The sequence below is a fragment of the Protopterus annectens genome, chromosome 9.part0 (assembly GCF_019279795.1).
Source record: "Protopterus annectens isolate FY-2018-M chromosome 9.part0, PAN1.0, whole genome shotgun sequence".
Classification (NCBI taxonomy): Eukaryota; Metazoa; Chordata; order Ceratodontiformes; family Protopteridae; genus Protopterus; species Protopterus annectens.
Window position 1 is genome coordinate 475031898 of NC_056743.1, and position 26516 is coordinate 475058413.

The 26516-nt window shown below is 42.4% G+C and overlaps 1 protein-coding gene across 1 annotated transcript in view; it reads left to right on the forward strand.

Annotated features, from left to right (window-relative positions):
• Nucleotides 1–26516, forward strand: part of LOC122810537 (zinc finger protein 182-like) — a 221445-nt gene that overhangs the window by 123026 nt on the left and 71903 nt on the right. Inside the window, exon 2 of the mRNA XM_044082117.1 lies at nucleotides 1592–1718. Coding sequence (XP_043938052.1) covers nucleotides 1592–1718 — 127 coding nt within the window. The remainder of the gene's footprint in view (nucleotides 1–1591; nucleotides 1719–26516) is intronic.

Genomic DNA, 26516 nt, shown 5'->3' on the forward strand with positions numbered 1-26516 from the left:
GATCTTGTGAGGTCAGTAGATAAGTGTGGAGTCCCACTATTGCAGATCTATACATGTAATCAATTTCAAGGAGGCCCATCCCTCCTTCAGAATGGGGAATATATAATCCTGGTATACACTGATTTTTATAAATCATTTGGTGAGCATGAAGCATCCTTCTTGTTTTAATATCCAATCTATCCAACACATTTTGGGGCCAGTCAATCACTCCAAAACTTTAAGTTAGGACTGGAAGAGCAAATTGATTTATAGCGTGGATCTTATTCCTAGGTGTCACTGCTGTTTTCAGGATTAATTTAAGTCTTCTAAAGTACTCCTTACTAAGCTTTATTCGCATTTGTTTGTGTGTTATTGCTGATCCTTCATCAATTCCCAAGTCTTCTGTTTGGCACATCTAATTTTTAAAGACATTTCCTCTGTATTCATAGAAATGTTCATTACCTTTTACACATCCCTCATTTGACCCATTACAGAATATGAGTTCCTTTTGGAGTGTTTTTGTATTAGCATGCCACTCAACTCGAGACACCCAGAAATTCCTAACTATAAAAAGATTTAGTGGCCTCAGGATCCATAATTATCTGAAGGGAATGGCAGTTCCATTTATTTGCTCCGTCTCTTACAGTCTCCTCTATTGTCGTCTTTGTCGAGCCTTTCAAGCTATTTAAAATCGAACATACCTCGACCAGGCTTCCTACTGTCATTCTTTGGCACACAATTGTATCCCAATATTATGAAAAAATAAAAACTATGAAACAACAAGAGAACAGTTAATTTTTGACAATCACTGTTCTCCTTTAAAATTCTTTTTGCAAGGGGCTTTCTCTCCTATGACTCCCCACACTCCCACTAGTTATATATACACTAATTTCAAATCACTATACCTCAGGGAAGAGGCAGTAATTCGACTCAGAGCAGAATGGACTTTCCCATATTCAATGTCGCTCTTCTAGGATGTGCACTAGCAAGTCTCAGAATTACAGTTGGTTGCCCTTTGACCTGCTGCCCCTTGGTAGAACAAGTGGTTCCTGAAGTATCCAGTGAAAAGGCCTAAACCTTCATAAACAGATAAATAAGACATGTTGTTGTTGTGATAGACTCGTATTCCATTGTATCTTCCACCTCTGGAATAAGCATTCACTTACATGTCAAGCAGAATAGCAAACTTGCCACCTTCAAGATAAACTTAGCTAATTGGAAGTAGACCCTCACATTTTTCTCTGGTCAGTCTTGAGTTGCCCTCCACGAGATTTTAGAGAATTTTTGAACCTGGTTTATTTTATAGGTTTGTAATGGTCTGTAAACTGATTGCACAGTATTTTCTTATGAACCTAAGAGATTTATTTACTACTTCCAGTAAATGAGCTGTGTTCACATTCCGCAAGCTGGTGTTAGAAGACAGATTTTTTATTTGCAGTAACTGAATTGTACTCCTATTTCCTTTCAATATGGTACAGAAGAGAACAGATTTGCTTTGCCCTTGAAAAAATCCGACAGTTGATTGTACTTTGGAAGAAAATGCTGTCATTAATTATTTCTTTTGTAAAGTTTCTTTCTTGAAGAAAGAGTCAAAACATCTCCTGTTTCTCAGGTTCCAGAAACCTTTGAGGACGTGGCTGTAGACTTTTCTAGAGAAGAATGGAAGATGCTGAGCAAAGAGGAGAAGCAGCTACATCGAGAAATGATGGTGCAGAACTTCGAGAACATGGTGTCAGTAGGTAAGGAGATGGCCTGAGAGCCACACAGGGATGAGATTGTACAGAACATTAATCACATGGTCTTTTTGGATAGGGAACATAGTCCTAATGGTGTACTGGGAAGTGATTACTCACATGGTGTCAGTAGAGTGGGATGGTGCTAGAGCTTCACAGGGATGAGATGACACAGAAGTTCGAGAACATGCTGTCAGTGGATAATACTCTGAGAGCCACACAGAGATGAAATTGTACAGAAAATTAATCTCATGGTACCTTTGGGCAGAGAATATGGTCCTAATGCTGTACTAGGAAGTGATACCGCAAAATTAAAAATCATGTGCCATCAATAAATGACTAGAAAGGGATGGTGCTAAAAATACACAGTGATGGACTGCGACGCAGAACTTCAAGCACATGGTGTCACCAGACAACAACATAAAGAGAAGCGAGTGTACAGAACAATGAGCTGAAAGCAGATTGGGTAAGAAGAATGGACCCAGAGCCATCTTGTCACTTAGTTTGTGCATAGATGTTAGCACATACTGTCATTAGGTAAATGGGACTACCACAGAGCCACACTGGGAGGGATGATACAAAATTGTAAGCACTTGGTGCAGATACATAAAAAGATGGTCCTAGAGCTAGACAGGGCATTGATAGTAGAATTTTTAACACAGTGCAATTTCATCAAGTGAAGAAGATGGTTACAGAGCTACACTTTTTGGTCATGGTGGAGATCTCTCTTAACTTACTGCCAGTAGGTGACAAGAATAGTCAGAGTTGTAATTGGGAGGTGATGGTACAAAACTGAGCATTTTTTAGTCAGAAGATAAGGAGGTTAGTCACAGTGCTACACCAGCAGATAATGGTACAAAACTATGAGCACTCTGTTTTAGTAAGAAATAAGTCTGATGCTAATGCTAAGCCAGGAGTTGTTACAAAACCATTATAACATGCTGTCAGTAGGTAAACTGACTGGAATGGTTCCAAAGCTGCATGAGACGTAACGGTAGAAAGGTGTGAGCTCTTGGTGGCAGGTAAGGAGCTGGTCCTAGAACTACATAGCTAGCTGATATACAGTTTTGATGAAATTATTTCAGTACCTAAGTAGAAGGGTCATGGAACTACACAGTAAAATGATAGTACAGAATTTTGACTACATGGATTTAGTAGGTAGGCAGAGTGCATCTCCAGCTTTACCATGCAATTATGGCACAAAGCTATAAGCATTTGGTTGTCCTTTGAAAAGGAAAGTGGTTCAAGACCTACACAGGCAGGTGAAGGTGTAGAACTATGAGCACATGGTTTCAGCAGTTAAGGAGAATGTTCCCAGAGCCACACATGGTGCTAATGTTGTAGGACTATGATTACATGGTTTTAATAAATAAGAAGGGTAGCCCCAGGGCTGCAGAAGGAGGTGATGATGTAGAACTGTGATCACATGGTATCAGTAGTTAAGGAACATGGTCGCAGGACTGCAGAGGGGAGGTGGTGATAAACTGTGATCACATGGTATCAGTAGGTAAGGAAGGTGGTCCCAGGACTACAAAGCATTGGGACTTCCCCTGTACTGTGCATACTGAAAACATAGTTCAGCTACTCTAGACTCTGATTCAGTTTTCTGTGCTACTACTTTTGAAAAAGACACAATTACTTGTATTCTGTATATACTGTGGTGCCAGAAAACAGTCTTGTTACCTTATTTCTCAAAGTGCAGGAAACTCTCTTCAGGCAGCAGACTCATTCTGGTCCTTAATTCTACTCCCAGTCCCTCTTGCTTCAGCCTTATTTCCTCTTGAACTACTAATCCAATCCCATATCTAAAACCTTCAATCCAAATGCAGTAAATCACTCAACAAAACCTGCCCTACATAATAAAATCTCCCAGCTAACTTCACTCAGTGAAGTTCTCATGTCCATCAAATCTCATGACAAAGTCTTACCTTTATTGAAATTACACAGTACCCCCCCCCCCCCCAACAACGTTTACCACATCAGGAGTCTGAGTTCTACCCATTGTAAAACAGTACCTAATTGCTCAATATCAATTGCTTCTTCTTACTTCTAAGCTAACAAACAGCACAATAAAATGTACATAAAACTTATAATTATAGGACTTTACTTAACCATAGTAAACAACACAAACATCTCCCCTTTAATTTCAAATAGTAAGCAACAAAGACCAGCAATGAATCTGCAAACACTCACACAACAACACACTTACCAATGCTCACACATTTAACAAAAACATTTGGTAAGTGATAATATGGCTGGTGTACAAACTGGCTTCTCTCCTACCCCTAATAACTGCAACTGCTCAAAAGATGTTCAAATCAACCCACATGGGGGGATGGGGGTGGTATAATGGTGAAAGTGTTTACCCCAAAGGCACATGATACAGGGTTTGATTATCACCTTGGGAAACACAGCTAGGCTTTCAAAGATGTCCCAGAATAGTTAGTCTGACAATCACCTATGAAGATTTTACCTTATCTTATTTATTCTGCAAACAGGTGATTCCCAGCTAAATCTAGGCCTCAACTCATGCCTCTCCACAGCTACGTTAGCCATCGAGTCCATCTCTGTAACTCAGCATGTATGTAATGCCACCAGACCCAGAGAATTATCCATAAGCTACATGAATATAAACAGTCTAATAATAATGGACCCATCTAGAAACGTTGGTAGCATTAAACCAGACTAAAACAGTATCCATAACCAAATCTTGTCTGAAGAATGATAGCTGTATGTCTGCCTATATTACCAAAAGATACGACAGCTTCACTGACAGACTAGGTATAAAAAATCAGGGGTAGGAGTAATCACTTTAATAGGCAAAGAAGCTAAATAAACCCCACCCTGAACACTAGAAGTAACACAACATCTGATCATAGCCCTAATATGACACTTGTAGAAATGCTATTGGGAGGAAAATGATGAATACACACAACTGTATTGAATACCACCCCATATTCCACTAGTTTTATATAAGAAACAGATACCACCATTCAAGCTGTAAGTGAAAAATCACAAATGATAATAATTGGAGGCCTAACCTTTAACTGGAAAAGACCTCAAAACATTACCTTTGTATGTATTAATCTACTTATAATGTAACACAGATAGCTGCTGAACGTAATAGGCCAAACTCAACTGCAGGAGAAAGCAAAATACTGGATTTGATAACTAAAAGCATAAAAAACAAATTATCATCTATAAAGTTAACGCCCTTCTCGATGATACATCACTGCTCTATTTTTTTGTACTAGACAGTAAAATCTGATAAAACCCTATCTTCATTTTACAGTAAAAATATGCAATATCAGAAACAGATAGATACCACTGACTATTGAAGCTGCAACTTATTAACTGGGATACAGTGTACAGCTGTTCAAACCCAACCTCAGTCCTTTCAGCCATCTGTAATATACAGACATCTACAATATTGGCTATTTCCTATTCAGAAGATGTACAGTTCAAACAAAAACTTACCTTGGCTGACCAGTTGTATCAAACAACAAATTAAAGCTGGAGATAAAATATGGGCAACATAGAAAACAAACAGAGACAATAACAGTAAATCAGTTAATTTTTGAATTGTAAAAAGACTTACAAGAATAAACTCAGAGCAAAATGAACATTGCTACTTGCCTAGCAGACTAGACCAGGCAGTAAATCAAAAAGGTTTTGGCAAATATTTAACCAGATTTGCACAACTTACAAAAACATATTAAAAAAAAGGCATTTGCATTTGAAATATAAATCAATTAAAGGATAGGCAGGTGCGTGCGTGCGTGAATGGGTGTGCCTTCTTTGAAGGTTGGACGTCGGGCTGGCAACTTGTCACTGTAAAAGTCCACTGCCAGTCATTAGCAGACTGGTGTTCTGCTGTGGCGACCCCTAACCGGGAAAAGCCGAAATACATTACTATTGCATTACCTCTACTGAAATACTTCAGCAATTTTGCAGCACCTGCACCCCTTTTTGCTAACTGACAAACAATTTGGCCTCTTACCTAACTTCAGTAATTTAACTGTGTTATACAGAATAGCAAATGAAATATAGCCATGTGAAAATTGGTTAAGTTACAAGTGCCATATTTCTAGATCTCAGACATCCATTCAAAACAGCCACCCTATAAACAAACTTCCCTAACATTTAAATGGCTTTGTTTTGCACAAGAGATAGTGAAAAGGTTGTCTGACAGGTTAAACATTCCTTTTCTATGCCAACAACACATTCTCCGAAACCAGAACAAATACTAAAGGAATACCATAAAGCACACTACTAGACCCTTTACTATTTCTCATTATTTTTCAATGATTCTGCATTTAATCTTCCTGATATAAGCTGCACACATTATGCAGTCAACATCGTGTTTATTAGAGACCATACATTCTGCAGTGTACTAGGTAAATACCTCCGGAAGGGTTTTTTCCATGTTTGGAATTTGCTTAAAAGTAAGGAATTAACCACTAACACACAAACGTTTGCATCATTGTTATTTGGTAAGCAACAAAGATTAAACACATCTAAGTTCTTGATATTAATAAATTTGATGGCATACAAACCCCAATACATACTAAAAATATATAGGCGTGCAGCTATCTCAGAGGCTAACATTTAGCAATCCCACAGAACTTCAGATTGAAAAAATGTCATAGCTGTAAGTATGTCATAGAAAGTCACACCTGCTAACAACAAAAAAAATATGTTGTCAAAAGTATGTTAATCCTCCAAGAGGAGTGTACAGTTACACTGAGAAGCCTAAATTCTCTTCAGAATATATTGACCATTCAGTGTGCCAAGAATAAGATACTAAGATTTATACATGCACCGCACAGTACAAAACAATGTGAAACTATCCAAAGCAATTTTAGGCTACCAGTAGAAGCTACTGCAGACTTTCTCAGTGATCTACAAATCACATCTTTTCAAAGACCCCCAGTCTTTGTAAAAAGCCTTCTGTAAATACACTACCAGAAAAACTGCTAAATTCTAAAACACCACATACATTTCACAAACAGTTGAAGGATCACTTTAATTAAAAGTACAGCTGGAAATGCTACAGAGATGTAGGTTGATAGTGTCAAATTAGATACATTTTTTTAACTTAATTGTATAATTAAACAAATGTGCCTAACTCCTTGAACCAACCTTGGGTTTAATTATGTGTAAATATGTCATGTGATCACAGTTCTGCATTTTCACCTCCCTGTGCAGCTCTGGGCCCACCCTTCTTAGCTACTGATACCATGTGATCACAGTTCTACAGCTTCACCTCCATGCATATTTCTGGGACCCACCACAAAACAGAATAAATATTTTCAAAGTAATGTATATAATATTTACCCAATGAACTCCAGGCACAGTTCTGAGCACATATACACAGTAACTGATCCACAAAGCTTTGCAAACAATTATGGTCCAGCTCTAGTCTTCTCATATTCTGTAAGGCTGTACAAATAAAAATACTCGAGGCATACCCCCTCATACAGTCACAGACTGTTGTCTCAAATAGAACTGGTTTAAGTCACCTGAATCCAAAAGTATAGTTTGTACCACATGGGTGTTACTGTCTATATACACCCTATTTAGTTAATGCTACTTCTCTTTATTTTAGAATTTTGACAGATTGACTGACAAATAAAATACAGCACATCTCTGAGGATGTGCTGTTAGTAAGTAGTTTGATTTGACACAAATATACACATTGTGGTAATGGTGTTGTACTGTGAGTACATGGTATCCCTAGGTAAGGGGGCGTGGTCCCAGATATACACATTGAGGTAAAGGGGTAGGTCTGTGAGTACATGGTATCAGTAGGTAAGGGGGGGGGGGGTCCCAGATATAAACATTGAGGTAAAGGGGTAGGTCTGTGAGTACATGGTATCAGTAGGTAAGGGGGATTGTCCCAGATATACACATAGAGGTAAAGGGATAGGTCTGTGAGCACATGCTATCAGTAGGTAAGGGGGGTGGTCACAGATGTACACATTGAGGTAAAGCGGTAGGTCTGTGACTACATGGTATCAGTAGGTAAGGGGGGTGGTCCCAGATATACACATTGAGGTAAAGGGGAAGATCTGTGAGTACATGGTATCAGTAGGTAATGGGGGGGGGGTCCCAGATATACACATTGAGGTAAAGGGGTAGGTCTGTGAGTACATGGTATCAGTAGGTAAGGGGGGGGGGGTCCCAGATATACACATTGAGGTAAAGGGGTAGGTCTGTGAGTACATGATATTCAGTAAGTAAGTAAGGGGGGGGGTTGGTCCCAGATATACACATTGAGGTAAAGGGGTAGGTCTGTGAGTACATGGTATCACTAGGTAAGGGGGGTTGGTCCTAGATATACACACTGAGGTAAAGGGGTAGGTCTGTGAGTACATGGTATCAGTAGGTAAGTGGGGGGTGGTCCCAGATATACACATTGAGGTAAAGGGATAGGTCTGTGAGCACATGCTATCAGTAGGTAAGGGGGGTGGTCCCATATATACACATCGAGGTAAAGGGGTAGGTCTGTGAGTACATGGTATCAGTAGGTAAGGGGGGGTGGTCAAAGATATACACATTGAGGTAAAGGGGTAGGTCTGTGAGTACATGGTATCAGTAGGTAAGGGGGTGGTCCCAGATATACACATTGAGGTAAAGGGGTAGGTCTGTGAGTTCATGGTATTCAGTAAGTAAGGGGGGGTTGGTCCCAGATATACACATTGAGGTATAGGGGTAGGTCTGTGAGTACATGGTATCACTAGGTAAGGGGTGTTGGTCCTAGATATACACATTGAGGTAAAGGTAGGTCTGTGAGTACATGGTATCAGTAGGTAAGGGGAGGGTGGTCCCAGATGTACACATTGAGGTAAAGGGATAGGTCTGTGAGTACATGGTATCAGTAGGTAAGTGGGGGGGGAGGTCCCAGATATACACATTGAGGTAAAGGGGGTAGGTCTGTGAGTACATGGTATCAGTAGGTAAGGGGGGGGGGTCGTCCCAGATATATACACATTGAGGTAACGGTGTAGGTCTGTGATTACATGGTATCACTGGGTAAGGGAAGTGGTCCCAGGTATACACATTGAGGTAAAGGGGTAGGTCTGCGAGTACATGGTATCAGTAGGTAAGGGGGGGGTGGTCCCAGATATGCACATTGAGGTAAAGCGGTAGGTCTGTGAGTACATGGTATCAGTAGGTAAGTGGGGGGTGGTCCCAGATATACACATTGAGGTAAAGGGGTAGGTCTGTGAGTACATGGTATCAGTAGGTAAGGGGGTGTGGTTCCAGATATACACATTGAGGTAAAGGGGTAGGTCTTGTGAGTACATGGTATCAGTAGGTAAGGGGGGGGGTCCCATATATACACATTGAGGTAAAGGGGTAGGTCTGTGAGTACATGGTATCAGTAGGTAAGGGGGGTGGTCCCAGATATACACATTGAGGTAAAGCGGTATGTCTGTGAGTATATGGTATCAGTAGGTAAGGGGGTGGTCCCAGATGTACACTTTGAGGTAAAGTGGTAGGTCTGTTGGTACGTGGTATCAGTAGGTAAGGGGGCGTGGTCCCAGATATACACATTGAGCTAATGGTGTAGGCCTGTGAGTACATGGTATCAGTAGGTAAGGGGGGGGGGTCCCAGATATACACATTGAGGTAAAGGGGTAGGTCTGTGAGTACATGGTATCAGTAGGGAGGGGGGGTTGGTCCCAGATATACACACTGAGATAAAGGAGTATGTCTTGAGTACATGGTATCAGTAAGTAAGGGGGAGTGGTCCCAGATATACACATTGTGGTAAAGGGGTAGTTCTGTGGGTACGTGGTATCAATAGGTAAGGGGGTGGTCCCAGATATAAACATTGAGGTAAAGGGATCTGTCTGAGAGTACATGGTATCAGTAGGTAAGGGGGGGTGGTCCCCAATATACACATTGAGGTAAAGGGGTAGGTCTGTGAGTACATGGTATCAGTAGGTAAGGGGGGTGGTGGTCCCAGATATATGCATTGAGGTAAAGGGGTAGGTTTGTGAGTACATGGTATCAGTACGTAAGGGGGGTGGTCCCAGATATACACATTGAGGTAAGGGTTTAGGTCTGTGAGTACATGGTATCAGTAGGTAAGGTGGGGTGGTCCCAGATATACACATTGAGGTAAAGGGGTAGGTCTGTGAGTACATGGTATCGGTAGGTAAGGTGGGGTGGTCCCAGATATACACAGTGAGGTAAAGGGGTAGGTCTGTGAGTACATGATATCAGTAGGTAAGGGGGGTGGTCCCAGATGTGCACATTGAGGTAAAGGGGTAAGTCTGTGAATTCATGGTTTCAGTAGGTAAGGGGGGGTGGTCCCAGATATACACAATGAGGTAAAGGCATAGGTCTGTGAGTACATGGTATCAGTAGGTAAGGGGGGGGGGTCCCAGATTTACACATTGATATAATGGTGTAGGCCTGTGAGTACATGGTATCAGTAAGTAAGGAGACTGGTCCCTGGGTTACACAGTGAGGTAATAATATAGAATTGTGATCACATGGTATCAGTGGGAAAGAGGGTGGTCCCAGAGCTAAACGTTAATATGGTAATGTGGAATTGTGGTTACATGGTATCAGTAGGTAATGCAGATGGTTCCCAGGGCAACACATGGAGTTGAAGATTTAGAACTGTGATCACATGGTATCAGTAGCTAAGGAGGGTGGGCACAGAGCTACATATGAAGGTGAAAATCTAGAACTGCGATCACACAATACTAGTACATAAGGAATATCATTTCAGGGCTACACAGGGACATGAACATTTGATATCAGTAGGTAATGAGAGTGGACTATGTGTTACGCAGTGATGGTGCAGAGCTAGGAATTATTCAGGTGTTACCTAATTATTGCTACCTAGGGAGACCATAAATGAAGTGTAATGTAATCTAACACACAATATTTTTTTTACTGTTCTGCATTTGTGTGCATCATCTGATTTGTTCAGCTTTACCATTTTTTTCACAGAAGCTTTTGAAATCAAGAGCGTAGTTATGCAACACCAGTATATGCCATGAAATCATTCGTCACAGTAGGAGTGCATGACTAATCCCAGAATCTGCCAGTTCATTTCTGCCACTTGCACATTTCAGCTCTCTTTCCTGACTCTTAAAGGAACGGTTTGCACATTTGATGTCTAAAGCACAAAAGTGTTCAGTTTGCTACCACATAATGAGTCAGCACCTGTTTTAATAGTGTCCCTGCTGCTTTGAGAGGAGCACAATAAAGCAGTCATAACTGCAGCAGCTCAGTTTTGTCACTCAAACAATGGGAATGGAGAAACGTATGGCCCATCTCACTGCCCGAAGAATGCTGATATTCAAAAGTCCCCAGAGTGGAGATTGGCAGGAGGGTTCCCAGTCATACTCTAGGGCCTCTGCAGTATCAACATCTAAAACCTTAGGAAACGGCCTTCCGATCTCTTCATGTCAATATTTTTCCCACAGTTAGTGAGCCTGAGTTTGTGCTGCTTCTTCACTTCAATGGATGACAAGGGGGCCCACTTCCAGCAAATAATTTTGATCTGCTACAGCATACCTACAGCTGACTTAATCTTAGGAAGTGAGCATTGGGTCATCTAACTCAGTGCTAGCACTTGGGAAAGAAAACTGTACTCTCTAAACCTTTCTGTGGATCCAGATGGGCTTTCTAGCCAGGCTGAAGATGACATATAGAATCCCTCCTACAAAAGGATTTATCAGAAAAAACTGATTCAAGAGCCTTTCTTGAACTTTTCTGACAATCTTATTGTTGTATGATACCTAAGCAAGCACGGAGGCATATGGTTATATCCATCTTTTCAGGGAGGTTATGGTGATGTATGCCTGGCAGGGGATTGAGTTCTCACCCTCTCAGAAGTTCACATTCCTAGTGAAGATACTGGCATACTCCCCAAGCCACTCCTTCTGCCCTGTCCTGGAGATGTACACTTGGAAGTGAAGTGGTGTGAATATCAGTGTCATTGTTGTGCAGGAGAATGTGGTTTTCCTCATTGTCAACACTATACAGCAAAGCAAAATAGATCTCATGGTGGATACATTATTTGTTGTATGTCAAGGGAGATTCCAAAGTGCTTTATCAATGTTTTGCCATGATTTCACAATGACTCTCAAAGTTCAGAGAAGAAGAAACAAAAGTAGTCCTAATTAGCCCATACTGACCAATAGGGGTTTGGTTTCAGGCTTTCTGTCCCTGGAGATGCAGGAAACCCTCCTTCATCTAGCCAATGTGTTCCTGAAGGTTCTCAATAATTGGCTTTTGCATTTTGATCAAGCTCATGGCATGACTGTTTTAGACTTATTCGCAGCTTATTTTCTCACAGGAGTGTGAAAAATTGAATTTATCTTGACAAATATAACATGCAAAGGGCAAGAGATTTTCCATTTGGGAAGTAGTATCCCATGTTGCCACTGTCTGTATGTTTTCAGTTTGTACTTGCCTACCTTAGATATCCATATGATATTGATTTCAAAGACTCCATGGTTGCAATGGCTGCATCTATTATTTCTGTCCATCATGACTTTGTGGAAAGCAAAACTGTGGCTCAATGTCAGTTAATTAAGCAGTTCTTTAAAGGGGTTTTGCACCTTTCTGCTCCTGTGAAGAACTCCTCTCCTTCATGGTACTTAAACATCATGGTTGACGGGATTAACTGTCCCCAGTTCCTGGTTCAGCATCTTTGAAGTCTGTCAGTCTGATGAAAAGAAAAATTATTTAGTGGCCATCATCTCTGTCTTCAGGATCTTAGCACTTTAGACCCTTAACCATACTGGATATTTCAAAAGGGTCAGTTGCTCCTTGGGTCCAACCCACATTTCTTACTGAAATCATTGTCAGAATTGTCCTGAAACCTCTCTGTGTATCACTCACTCTCCTTTTTTGTTTTTGGGAGAGAAGAAGCTCTTCATACCCCAGATGTTCATCACCAGCTCAGAGTCTACCTGAAACAAGTGCATGAGTTTGTGAAGACACAACATTTGCTTTAAGGTTGGAAGAGCAGTCCATCCCAAAACACATCCTTTTCAAGTGAATTGATAAATGAATTGTTTTTCCAATCAAACAGTGGATCTTCCAGTGGAAAATGCTAGTAGAAAAGGCCACTTCACAAAAGGCATGCCTGCTTATGGTTCTTACTTCTGAACTGTTTCCCTCGCAGACATTTTCTGCTGTGGTTGCTTGGTCATTGTTCACAGCTTTTATCAAGCACTATTGCCTGAACCTTGAATCCATGAGTCAAGCCGCTTTCATGCCTCAGCAGTTCAAAACTTAACCTTAAGAGCCTACTCTCCTGAATGGTCTCCAGCTCCTTCTACCCTGGGTGTTAGGCTTCTCTGATATTAAATTAGGAAAGTATCTGATACCTCCCAATTGATCTGCAAGGGGATCGTTCCTGGATGGCTACAGATTCCCTGCTGCCATATACCTGTTCTTAGATAACCCTTCTATCAGCACTGTGAAGTCAGATAGTATATATTTATATGTCGTTATTACGATTGTAGGTGATAGACATTTTTTTTTTTTTTTTTGCAGGGCGTGTGCTTTAGTTTAGTACGGTGATAGGCTTGAGGAGCGAGTAGTTTGCACCATAGTGTGCATGCAGCCTTATCATAGGAGCGTCAGAGAAAAAATGCTGAATGGGAACAAAATAAATGGTAAAGCTAATCCCTGCGGAACTAAGGAGAGATCCCTTAAAGGTCATAGTTGTAGCATTTCTTCTTTCACTGTCCACTGCCCTGCCTTCCTCATAAGCTGTTCCTTGAACATTTAAGGGAGCCAAACCAAACATCATCAACTAAAGCAAGTAGGAAGCCACATTGAAGTCTTGGGTGCAAAACAACTGTAAGTTTGTTTTCAGAATTCGGTAGGTTAAAAGCACAGTTAGTGGAACAGATGCAGGGAGAATACAACAGCAAAAAGAATGCAGGAGAATGGAAGGAATTTGTTAAAGGGAATGGAACAACAAAAATAATGTAGGAGAATGGAAGGAATTTGTTAAAGGGAATGGAACAACAAAAAGAATGCAGGAGCATGGAAGGAATTTGTTAAAGGGAATGGAACAACAAAAAGAATGCAGGAGCATGGAAGGAATTTGTTAAAGGGAATGGAACAACAAAAAGAATGCAGGAGAATTGAAAGAATTTGTTAGAAGGAATAGAACCACTAAAGTGCTGAGAGCAGGGAGTTAATGTAAGGCACAAGGTATAGAACAACACAAGCTTGAAGACAGAAAAGGTGAGATAATTTTATAGTGAGTAGAATGGCAGACACTTGGGTACAGGGACATAGCATAAGGGCACAAGAAGTAAAACCTCTAAAAGAAGTAACATATCCGTTATCTGGGTGAAGGCAGGACATAGGGAAAGGCACAGAAAATAGAACAATAGGTAGGATAAGTGCATACACAAGAGAACAACAGAGTGATTGTATGCAAAGGAAGTGTGAGGGTGCAGACAGTACAGAAGAAAAGGCACGAATGGGTAGGAAAAGGCAGAGAGAGACAGAAGAGCAGGAAGTAAGTTTAGAGCAACAGGGAATAGGACACTTGGGATGCAGAACCTGGTGCAAAGGGAATAGGAAAAAACAGATTGTTAAGGAGGGAGACGGAGTAAGGACACAGGCCATAGAACTTTAGAAATGTGGAACAGGGAGGCATGGCAAGCTATAGGGGTAGAACAGCAAATGTTTGGTGTGGGGGTAAGTGTTAAGTTAAGGGAATAGTAAAAAAAAGTAGTCAGACCCATAAGAGGCAAGGAGGTGTGGGAGAGTTACACAGCAAGTAGAAAAAATGGCATCATGTAAGGAAGTGAGGGAGGGTGAGAGTATGGGGAGACGAGATGTAGAAGCATGGTGGCAGGGAGGTAATTTAAGGATGAGGGGGAGTACAGAAAAAGAATTACAGGAGCAGAAGAGATATAAGAGGGTGAGCAGTGGAATATTAGTGTGCGGGAAGTAGGTTGGGGCTGTCAAAGCAAGACATCACAAATAAGAAGGGCGGGGACTTAGAGTTACAGCATAGGAAGCAGAACAGATGAAGCCTAGGGGTAAGACTGTGGGATGCGTAAGTGGTGCTTCAGAAACATGGGATCGAAAGGTTGGCTAAATGTATACGGACATATGTCTCTCCTCTACCCCATTATTTTTGGCTTTGCCTAGACTTTGTGTTAAGAGGTATGCATGCCCCCAATTTCCCTCTTAGTTTAAAGATGCAGTCATTAAATTATACCTTACCAAGCCTGCCCTGAACATGTACAGTCTCAAGTTGCTGTACTCTCCTCTGAACTTCTGACAGTTTATTTGAATCTGCCTCCCAAAATAAAACACTAGGCAAAAGCTATCCAGCACAGTAACCCTTAATTGAACCACGTGCTGATGTTTTAAATTCTGCTACCCTAAAGGTGCCTGAACCAAACTGTTGCTTCATATCTTAAACACATCACCCATGTCTCTGTACTAGTTTTCTTCCCATCTACCCTACAACCTTTCTCCTTTGTGCAGTGCCACAACCAGGCAATGTAGTCTGCAATCGTTTCATTTTTCAGTGTCATTTGCTTGCATACGTAGTACATCTGAGAATGCTATTTCCAAACCCTTTCCTGACATCTGCCTACTACTTCCCTAGCCCTGTTTTCTTATGCTACCACCTCTCCTGTCTCCTTTGGCAAGTCAGTGATGCAGGCATGCATGGCAATATGTCCACATCCCTTCCCTTTGATAACTACCTTTGTTATATCCCATGTCATACTCTGTCTGAGTCCCTAGACTGATGTCAGTATAATCTAGTCTCCTGTCTCCCTTTCCAAGACCGCCAGTTGTCTTGGAGATTCTCTCCAATTGGCAAAACGCCCTTCTTTCCCCTCACACTGGCTTTTGTCCCCTTCCCCCTGCTCCTCATATTTTCAACCTTTTCCTGCTTTATTGGTTATTTTATTTCCTGTGATGTATCTTATCCTTTTTCCAATACCTCCTGCACCTTTCTTTGCAAGTCCTTTCTACTGTTCTGTTCCTTTCATCCTTTATCCTTCCCATTTGGTTAACTACCCCCACCCACCTACTTCCCTCATTCTCTTTGTTCTTCTGGTTCTAGCTTGGCAAACACTGGATGTATCTCCCCTTCGTCGTTTCTTCATCACTACCGCCTGCACCCATATTTCAACATTGTTTTTTGTCTTCTCCTTGTCCTCTTTCTTGGCTGTAGCACACATTTTCTTTTTATGTCACTTTGTGACACTTTATTTAATTTAGTTATTTATTTAATTTGTCGGCACATAGCAGAATTGCAAAGCTGTTACACAAAGTAGTAACATAATCTGTAAAACAGCATCATTTAGAGACCTATTAATGATGATATTAACATTATAAACTGTGGTCCAAATATCACAGCACCTAATGTATAACAGAGATAAATCAGAGTCTGAGAAACAATTTGTATTTGTATTCAAGTAATTACATAGACAAAAAGAACCTAGAGGCGTCTGATAAAAATACTTGCCTGTACTCTTTGATATGCTTTGATTGTGTCCTCATTTCCTCCCCTTCTTTCCCTACATTTTCCTGCTCCATGCTATTTACTGGTCTTGTATCACCTGATCACCAAGCTCACTATTTCCTTTTTCTTTGTACTAGCCAGTCCACTACTGTCTTATGTTGCTATATTCTCCCCTGAACTTCCGACATTTTCCTGCAAGCTGCCACCCCAGATAAAACACCAGTCAAAATCCATCCAGCACAGTAACCTTTAATTGAGCTATGTACTGATGTGTTTAGCTCTGCTACCCTAAAGCTGTCTGAACCAAACTACTTCACATGTTAAGTGTAACACCCATGTCTGTTGCTGTTCTTACCCATTCTGTCCTTTTCCTTTCATAGTGCCCCAGTTTGGATCCTTCAGTTTTCCTGTTATTATTATTATTAAATAAATTCATGTTTACTTTAAATACATAACTTAAATACATTTGTATGACCTGCTAAACAAATTACAACCAAATGACAAGTTAACAAGTTAATCCTTAATCCATGCCTCTGGATTACCTATTTTACCCAGGAGAATGATAAGGTATGCTTCATCATCTCACGGCTGGCCTTTAAAAAGGAATCCATGTAATTCTCCAATTGTTAGAGGGAAACACACACATACATACACACACACACACACACACACACACACACACACACACACACACACACACACACACACACACACACGAGTGCACAGTATTTTCCAGAGTTTCATGAAGTTTTTTTAAGTTATTGTAATTGCTTCTTTAAGCATTTTGTCTCACCATAATTGTGGAAATGAAATCTTAAAAATGAGTGTGCGCTTTTAGTAAATGTAAATACAGATGCCCAGTAAGGATATTTTTTTGCCCTGAATGTTGACTTTTCCAGTTAGCAAGTAAGCCTAAAGAACACTAGGTTTCGTTCAATTCAAAAAGATAGTAGGCTTTAAATAATGTGCCTTATGTTTGTAATGTACACTGATTATAAATCAGACAGTGACTATAAATCCAAATTATTCCATGGTGATCTATTCAGCAAGACCCTGGCATCTGAACTGTAAGCAAACACTTATAAATAGCTGAAATTTAATTTAGTAAAAACTACTTTGTTACATAATCATAAGCAGCTGTATATGATATTGATAATAATAATAAATGTTATGTTGTCCCTATCTTGCCTTCCTTTTTGTTGGTTGGGTTCGGAGCCGACCCTCGGCTCCAACTCGGCCATATTCTAAAGCTCGAGAGCTTCCACTGCTCCAGGCTAGACCCTATCCGATCACGCCTAGCGCTAGTTACCCAGCTCTCGTTTGCCGCTTGAAGCTTCAAGATTGCTGGATACTGACTCAGGCTAATTTTTTGAATTTTATTATATTCTGTTTTTAAATCTTTATATTTCTTCAGGATTCTTTCTGTAGTTTAGTAGTGTTTGTTTAGCATTCCTATCTTCGCTTTCTTGTTGTTATTGCTGTTGTTTAGGCCGTTGTTTTTTCTTCAGGCCTATTCCCCCTTTTAAATCCATTTTTTCTTAGAGGATTCCCCCCTCTTAGCCCATTTCCGTTAGAGGGCTTTCCCCTTATTACCTCCTTCTTCCTTTCTGATAAGGAGTAGTTTAAGTTAGAGGCTCTCCTCTGTTGGGGGAGTTGTGGTTTAACTTAGAGGCTGTCCCCCTTCTGTTACCTTTCGTTACCTTCTGCTTTTGCTGTTTAAAAAAAAAAAAGTTATATATATATTTTTTTTGTGGTTATTGTAGAGTTGTAGATTTCCTGCTCCCGATATCTATAACCTTAGGGTATTGTACATTACTGTATTGTGCTTATTGTTGTGGTGATAATGTCCAAAGAAGTGCTCAAAGAATCCAAACCTTCTGGATTAAAAACATGTGATTCGTGCTCCCAAAAAATGTCCCTGACTGATGGACATACGAGTTGTGTTTATTGTCTACGAGCCGTGCACTTGCATGACTCGTGTTCTGTTTGTCATGCTTTCAGCGCCAGAGTCCTGCAGGAGCACAAAAACAAACTTATTCTGTGAGGTTTACTGAAAGGGCCTTTTGACACTCCAGAGGAAGGGATCAGGCTAGTAAACTAGGAAAATCCCCCAAACCGACATCTCTGTTGGTTCTGACTTCGGAGCCATTGAGACATAAAGAGAAATCTACTACTTCTTCGGATCCGAAACCTCTCAGATCCGACAAGACCTTATCTCCTGCGGTTCCATCAGTGTCCTTGGATCCATCTAGGAGTCATAAAAGGATTAGATCTCCTTCCTTGGAACCGGTGTGGTCCGCTCCACAGTCACCGCTTCTACAGTCTGTGGCGGGCAGTCACCATCATCCACCCACTCCTCTTGATCCTCCAGGAGTCTTTCAGATGATGATGATGTGGAGAGGGTGATGAAGAGGCATCTCAAGACTCCGGCTATTGCCAAAATATTATCGAGCCCAACCCGTATGGATGTGGAACTGACTACTCTAGCCCCGGATCACCTTTTCCTCCTTTGACTCACCTGAGCTCGAAGCTGGAGTGCATGGAAGTCTTTGTGGTGGAACCGTCTGTTCCGAAAACCTTTGGTCTCTCAGTTCTGGCATCCTCCACTCTGATCTCCTCGATACCTCCTATCAAGGAATCTGGGAGCAGACACTCCCTCGTTTGGCTCCGAGGACATCGTCTACTCTGCTCTCCTCAATACCTCCTGTCAAGGGATCTGGGGGCAGATACTCCCTCATTGGCTGCGATGGTGGGGTGGCATGAACCCTTACCTGACCCCACTCTCCATCTTGTAGCTTCGGCGCAGGTGAGCTCGGCTCCCACATCAGCCTCGGAGCCATCACCCTTGGTGCGGGAGAGATCTCTCCACTCTTCGTAGCCGGGGACACTCTCGGACCAGGAGCGTGGTGCCTTTGAGGTGATGAGGAGTGCGCTGTCCTCTCAGGCAGCTCCTCCCTCGGTTTCAGCTACTCCGTCCCTTATGGAGCCAGTGTCTTCCCTCTCATCACCTCTGCATTCTAAGCACAGGGAACCAGTGCCCCAGGATGCCCCATTGGGCGACCCCCCTCCTTCCAGAACCTCCCCACAGCATCCCCCTGAGGAGGTCCCTCGGAAGAGGACATGTAAGAGGAAGCATGTGGACTCCCTGAGTCTATGACATCGGACATGGAGTTGGAGGACTCAGAAGGGTCCCCATGGTCCCCCTGTGAGGATGTCTCATTCTCAGACATCTTGGAAATCCTCAAGCAGAGGGTGGCTGGAAGTCCCTTTCTCCTTCTGAGGATGAGTCTATGTACCTGGATGCATTCGGTTCCCGAACCTCCACCTCTTGGGAGTCTCCGCCCTTCGACCCGTTGCTAGGGGTAGTAAGTTGAAAGGTGTGGAGCTCTCCAGAATCGATGGAACCAGTCCTGCGGAGGCCCAATAAATTCTTAACAGCCCCAGATGACAAATCCTTCCTAACCAAGGGTGTGCCAATTGATGCTATGGTGGTGGCGGCACCCAATAAGAAGATGTTAGCAGAGACTTCTACTTCTGTCCATCCACTGAACAGAGAGTCCCATACGATGGACAGATACAGAAAGCGTGTCTTTTCTGTCAGGTCACTGAATTATCTATCCCATTTCACCCGTCTTCAGAGGGATCTCCTGAAAGATCTAGGATCCTACAGCTGCGGGAGCTGCAGATAAGACTGACTCTCAGGTTGCGACCTTATCTTCGGTAGTTAACTCCTCCATGCAACTTATCTCCTATGCAGCCAATGAAGTGAGCAAGGCTGCAGGCACAGGAGTCGCCTTATGGAGACATTCCTGGATGCACCTTTGTCAATTTGCAGAGCTTTTCAATACCAATATATAGGCCTTGATTCCCTTCCTGCCTTATGAGTTGGATAGAATAAGAATTTCTACTAATGGCTTGATGGTTTGTCTTATATATGTCTGTATATACACATATATATTTTGTTGTATAAGTCTATAGTTATATATCTGCAAGTTGTGGTCTAGTGTTATGGGTCATCACAAATGAGATTTGGGTAACCAGTACTAGGCATGATGGGATAGGGTCTAGCCTTGAGCCAGTGGAAGCTCTCGAGCTTTAGAATACGGCCGAGTCGGAGCCGATGGTCGGCACCGAACCCAACCAACAAGAAGGAAGGTGAGATCAAGGACAACAAACATGAAACGTTATGGTGAGTACATAATTTCTTTTTATTAATAATAAACTGCATATCTACCAACAAAGCCCTAATAAGTAGTTGTTAGTGGTACAACAAGTAGCACACCCTTTGTTGCAGAAGGTTGTGGGTTCTATTCCCACAACAGGTAGATGGATTGCTGACAGTGCAGTGCATCATAAGGGAGGGGTGCTGCACCCCTAAGTGTGTCATCTTTCAGATGAGACATTAAACAAAGACCCCATCTACCGGAGTTCATGGTAGCTCAGGTGGATATAAAAGATCAAACAGCACATATAGAAAAGAGTAGAGGTCCTTTATTAAATACATTATTCACAATATATACATACTTACTAAATACTATTTACAATTATTTACATTCTTTTATAATCATTTTCCATTATTCACATAATGTTAAATATACATTTCTTTTTATTCATCTGCATTCAGTTTGTGACCCCCCCACCCTTTTTTTTCCATAACCAAAATCTTATTTTCTTTAATATTTCTGATATCCATTTTCTGTTAAATTATCATTCATTCAATCTTTCATTCTATATCATCTACATTATGTAAACCTTTTATCTATTTTGTTACAAACATCTTTCTTTTACCTGTATAGTGTGCATATTCCAACATGTCCATATTTATATCCTTTGTTTTCTTAATTCCTTCTAAAAATTGTCTTTACATAGGTTCATAGGTTCATACTAGGCCATCTGCCCTGGGGCATTTATAAGCCTAGCCCGATTGTGTTTGGCTTACACCACCCCTTGATTTGAGTATACTGTGCCCTTTTTAAAGTTTAGTTTACTGTGCCTCTGTCTAATAGTGACACGGAAATAATCCCCGGGACAAACCTACGATCCCCCATCCACTCATCAAGATTCTTCTTGAAGAGAGTCAGTGAGGTGCTCTGCCTAACATGAATTGGAATTCTATTCCAGAGCGAAGGATCCCTCCAGCATGTTCTATTTATTTCTGTGCTGAGGTTCAAGTCCCTTGAGCGCGTGGCTCTAAGGGATTTAGATTTACTGAGGTGGAGCATGTCCATTAATTCTGGGTTGGACATAGCTTTATATGTCAGGCATAGATCGCCTCGAAGTAGGCGGTATGCAGCTGAGTAGAGCTGGAGTTTTTTTAACCGAGCAGCATATGGCGTCTGTTTGAGTCCCTTGATCCTCCTGGTGAGGTACTTTTGGGGTCTTTCTAATTGCTGCAGGTGTCAGGTAAGGTACATCCCAAAGGGGGCATTGTATTCTATGATGGGCCTGATGAGGGATGAATAAAGGGGCACGATTACCTCTCTTGATCTAGATGTGAATCCTTTAATGATGAGGTGGGCTATGTAGAAGGTCTTTCTAACCACTTTGGCAATGTGGTTGTCAAAGGAGAGATTGCTATCAACTTGGGTCCCCAGATCCCTAATTACTTTCTCTATACTCAATGGGTTACCACCTATGTGGTAATTTGTGGGCACATTGTTTTTGCCAAAGGGTATGACTATACACTTTTTGGCATTTAGCTTTAGACCATGGCTCTGGCACCAGTTATCCGTCTCTGCGAGACCTTTTTGAAGGATGGTTGTGTCAGCTGGAGAGTCGATTATGGCGCCCAGTTTGCAGTCATCTGCGAACTTGGTGAGCCATAGTCCCCCCACGTTGGCCTGTACCTCAGAAAAGTAAATACCGAACAAGAGAGGTCCCAGGACAGAACCTTGTGGGATGCCACTTGTGACTGGTTTCGAGTCTGACATGGCTCCAGCAACTCTGACTCTGTGGGTTCTGTCTTTGAGCCAGTTTGCGACCCATCTTGTGACATAGGGGTTTATATTTAGGCTGGATAGCTTATCTATGATGCCCGAGTGGGGTATTGTGTCAAATGCCTTTGCGAGGTCCAGATAGGCTGTGTGGACTACCTTCCTTTCATCTATGGCCTTGGTGACTGTTTCAAAGAAGTCGACCAGGTTCAAAAGTCAGGATCTGCCCTTGACAAAGCCAAATTGGGTTGGATCTAGTGTCTGTAGGTCCCCAATGTCTTTGTTTATGAGTTCCATGATGATCCTCTCCATAGCCGTGCAGACTAGGCTAGTCAGGCTTATGGGGCGATAGTTTCCAGGGTCAGCAGAGGCGCCACTGTTGCTGTACGCCATTCTTTGGGCACATATCCTGTAGTGAGGCAGAGATTGTACAGCAGTTTTACTTGAGGGATTAGTTCTTCTTGGAGTTCATGTAGGACACAACCCGGGATGCCATCTGGTCCTATGGAAGCAGTGTTTTTTTGCTTTGGAGAGGGCAGCCTTCACCAGAGCATCAGAGATGTTTGGGAGGCTGCACTCTGCCGGGATAGATACTTGCTCTTTTGGGGTGGAGAAGTTTGCACTGAACCTGTCTGCCAGGATATTGGCGATGTCTGTGGGATCAGTGTATTTTTTGTCATTTAGAATCAACTCAGAACAAGTCTGGGAGTTGCATCCCAGGTTCCTAACATAACTGAAAAAGCCTTATGATTGTCTTTAGTGTCCTGTGCAATTTTTCTCTCAAAGCTGGCCTTGGAGCATTTTATGAGGGATCGTAATTTTTTGCTAGTACTGATCAGAGATGCCTTCCCTTTTAGGGATTTTGCTCTATCATGTAGTAGCTTCCTCCTTCTGTTGTACAGTTTATTTATGGCTGGGGTCCACCAGACTGGACACCTGCCTTTGGATGATTGGGTCTTGATTTTGTTTGGGATAGCATGATCCATGCATTCCTGGAGATGTCCGTAGAATGCGTTTATATAGGATTCTGCTGTTTGGGCCATAGTTTCCACTGGCTCTGGGGCCTTGAAGGATTCCACTCCGGTTTTGAGAAGTGTGAAGTTCGCTTTTGAGAAGTTTTTCACTGTGATTTTCTGGGCTGGGGGTGGGGTCGGGATGTGGATATCCATTGAAATTAATTTATGGTCTGATCTTACCAATGGGGGATATACTTCTGGTATGGAGCATAGAGTCCCCATGTTGGTAATGATCAGGTCTAGTATGTTTTCCCCTCTTGTGGGAGTGGTGACTAGTTGTTCCATAGCATTTGAGTTTATAAATTCCAGGAACCTTTGGGCTACGGTGCTGGGGCTTGAGTAATGCTCCCAGTCTATGTTTGGGTAGTTGAAGTCACCCAGTATAATGGTGTTCGGAGAGATCTTCATGTTCTCCAATGTTTTCAGGAAAGCCGAGTGGGATTCCTGACTTTGAGAGGGTGGTCTGTAGGATGCTATAAACTGAAAAGCAGTCTTGCCCACTGTCAATTGCACATGGATGGTCTCCGATACTTCGTGCAATGCCACTAACCTGGAGGTGTGGATATCCTTGATAAATATGGAAACTCCCCCTCCTTTTGTGGTTCGGTCCGGGTTTTGGGGCCGAAAAGCATGATATGAGGTATAAGCCGGTAGTGCTGGGGTACTCTCTGGAGTCTTGAACCAGGTTTCTGTCACTGCACAGATATCGATGATGTTCTTCATCTCACATTGCTGCAGTCCTAACACTTGGGTAGTCCGCTGTCCCAGTCGGCCCGAATACCAAAGTATAAGGCTGACGTCGGTCAAGGCGCATTAGTCTGACGTCAGGGTACAAATGCGCATGACCGACGTCATATCCTCAGTCTTTTTTGCCGCATGGTCCGATGCAGAAGCAGTATTGCGAGTGCAGGTTGGCGTTCTGAAATTTTCTGAAGTCGGAGTTTCAGACCGAATCAAAGTTGGCTAAGTACCCCGTTGGGGAATATTTTGGTTTTTTCTTGCCTCAGTATTTAACCGGATGTCAGAAAAAGTGAATAACTGTATTTCTTGTGGGAAACAGATACCTCATAGGGATTACCATACCTTGTGTATACCTTGCTTAGGGCCTGAGCACGACGTTGTTGGATGTCGCTCTTGTGCTAGATTTAACAAACGCACTATGAAGAGAAGATTAGACTGTGCCAGGTTAGATTTTGGGAAGCGTTGTAATTATAAAATGCCGTCAGATGCCCCGACGCCCGCTTGCGCAAAAAGCGCAAGGACAAAGCAGCAAAGCCTAGGTTGGAAGAACCGTCTGTCCCAGACGTCGGTTCTTTAGAGGGCTCGGTGGAGCCGGAGGTTCTGCCAGAAGTTTCTTTGGAGTCTCAGGGAGAGACTTTACTGTTACAAGATGTGTCCTCTCAGGAGGTAGGCCAGGCTGAAGGGGCTTCTCAGGTAGCTGTTCTCCCTCCCTTCCTAAGGTGGCTAGGCCCTCCCTTCTGTTTCCAAGGCTTCTTGAGAGGCAGGCCAGGTTTAACTTCAGTGGGTGTCTCTCCTAGTTCTTCAGGGTCTCTGCCTAAGAAACATATGCTTAAAATGGCAGAAGATTTGATTACTATGATTAGAGGTTCTATGCCCCCTCCTGATAAGAGGCCTAGGGTGGAACCTGAGCTTGAGAGTTTTGAGCAGTGTTCGGAGGCTTCTGAGTCTTCGGCTGAAGACTTACAGGAGTATCCTCCTTATTCTGATTCTGATGTAGATGATTCTACTCCTTGCTTCTCCTCCTGAGGATTTTTCTTTTCAGAGACTCTTCATTCCATGAGGGAGCATTTTAAATGGGAAGGTCAAGATTTCTCTGATTCCAGGAAAAGGCTTAGGGAATTTTTGTTTCTACCCCAGCATAGGCCTTTAGCTATACCTCCTGTTCTGGATGTGGTGGAAGATGTTTTTGCAGAGGCTTCCCTGAACCCTGTTTCTTTGCCTCCTGCCCCAGTTAAACCGGATAGGTATTATAGGGTGCCTGAAGCTCATAAGTATCTTTTTAAGAGTCCTAGGGCAGACCCAGAAACTGTTTCTCAGGGGCCTAAAGGTGTTAAGGCTTCTGTTGTTAAAAATCCTGTTCCTCCTGATAAAGAGGCAAGGGCTTTGGATAGATGGGGAAAGAAGGTGTATACTTCTTCCACTTTAGCCATGAGGGCTTTGAATTGCCAGTTCCACATGTTAAAATACCAAAATTATCTCCTTTCACAATTGAAGTCTAAGGTGGATGCTCTGGCGGAAGGTATTGAGTGTAAAGAGTTGCAGGATTTAGTTCATGTTTCTGAACAGGTGGGTAAGCATTCCTTGCAATGTGGTTTTGATGCTGTACAGGCCTCTTCGAGGGTGGCTGCCACTGGTTCTGTTCTTCGCAGGCACGCCTGGCTGAGGGATCAGAATTTAGCTGAGCATGTTAAGACAAGGATTTTAGATGCTCCGTTACAATCTGATGTGTTGTTTGGTTCGCCTGTGGAAGCAGTTTTAAAGAAAATGGAGGACAAGGCTAAGTCTATGCAGACTGTTAAAGATTTTTTTGCAGGTTCAGCCTCCGAAGTTTAGTAGAAATTGGCCTACTAAGGGGTGGACATATCCTTCTTATGATTCCCAGTCTAGGGGTAGGTCTAGACGTGGTAGGGGCAGAGCTCAAGGTTCTTTTAGGCCTAGAACAGGAGTTCACCTGCTCAGTCTTCTGGTGAGGGCAGGGGTCAGTCCTTTCGTAAACAGACCCAATGACCTGCCTTTTCAGCTGCCAGAGCCTTCTCGTCTGGCAGCACCTTTGGGAGGAAGGCTGGCACTTTTCAAAGAAAATTGGAGTTTAATTACCCAAGACAGATGGGTATTGGATATCATTCACCACGGTTACAGGTTTTATTTCCATACCTTGCCTCCTTTCAAAGGCATGCCAGACATTCCTCCTCTACAAAGAAAAGAGGCTCACAAGCAAATTTCTCTGTTACTCCAAATAGGGGCCATTCAGCCGGTTCCTGTGCCAGAAAGGGGCCTAGGATTTTATTCTCGCCTGTTCCTAGTACCAAAAAAGGGGAACACGCGGAGACCAATTTTGGATTTATCTATCCTCAACACTTATCTGGACATTCCCAAGTTCAAAATGTTGACGTTACAACAGCTTTTACCTCTGCTGGGCAAAGATCACTGGAAGGTAACTTTAGATCTCAAGGAGGCTTACCTTCATGTGCCTATCAGACTAAGTTGCAGGAAGTATCTGCGTTTTTGAGCTGGGAATTCCCATTATCAGTTCTCTGCATTGCCCTTTGTCTTATCTACTGCGCCCAGAGTATTCACAAAAGTTCTGGCTCCAGTGATAGCTTACTTCAGGCTAAAAGGAATA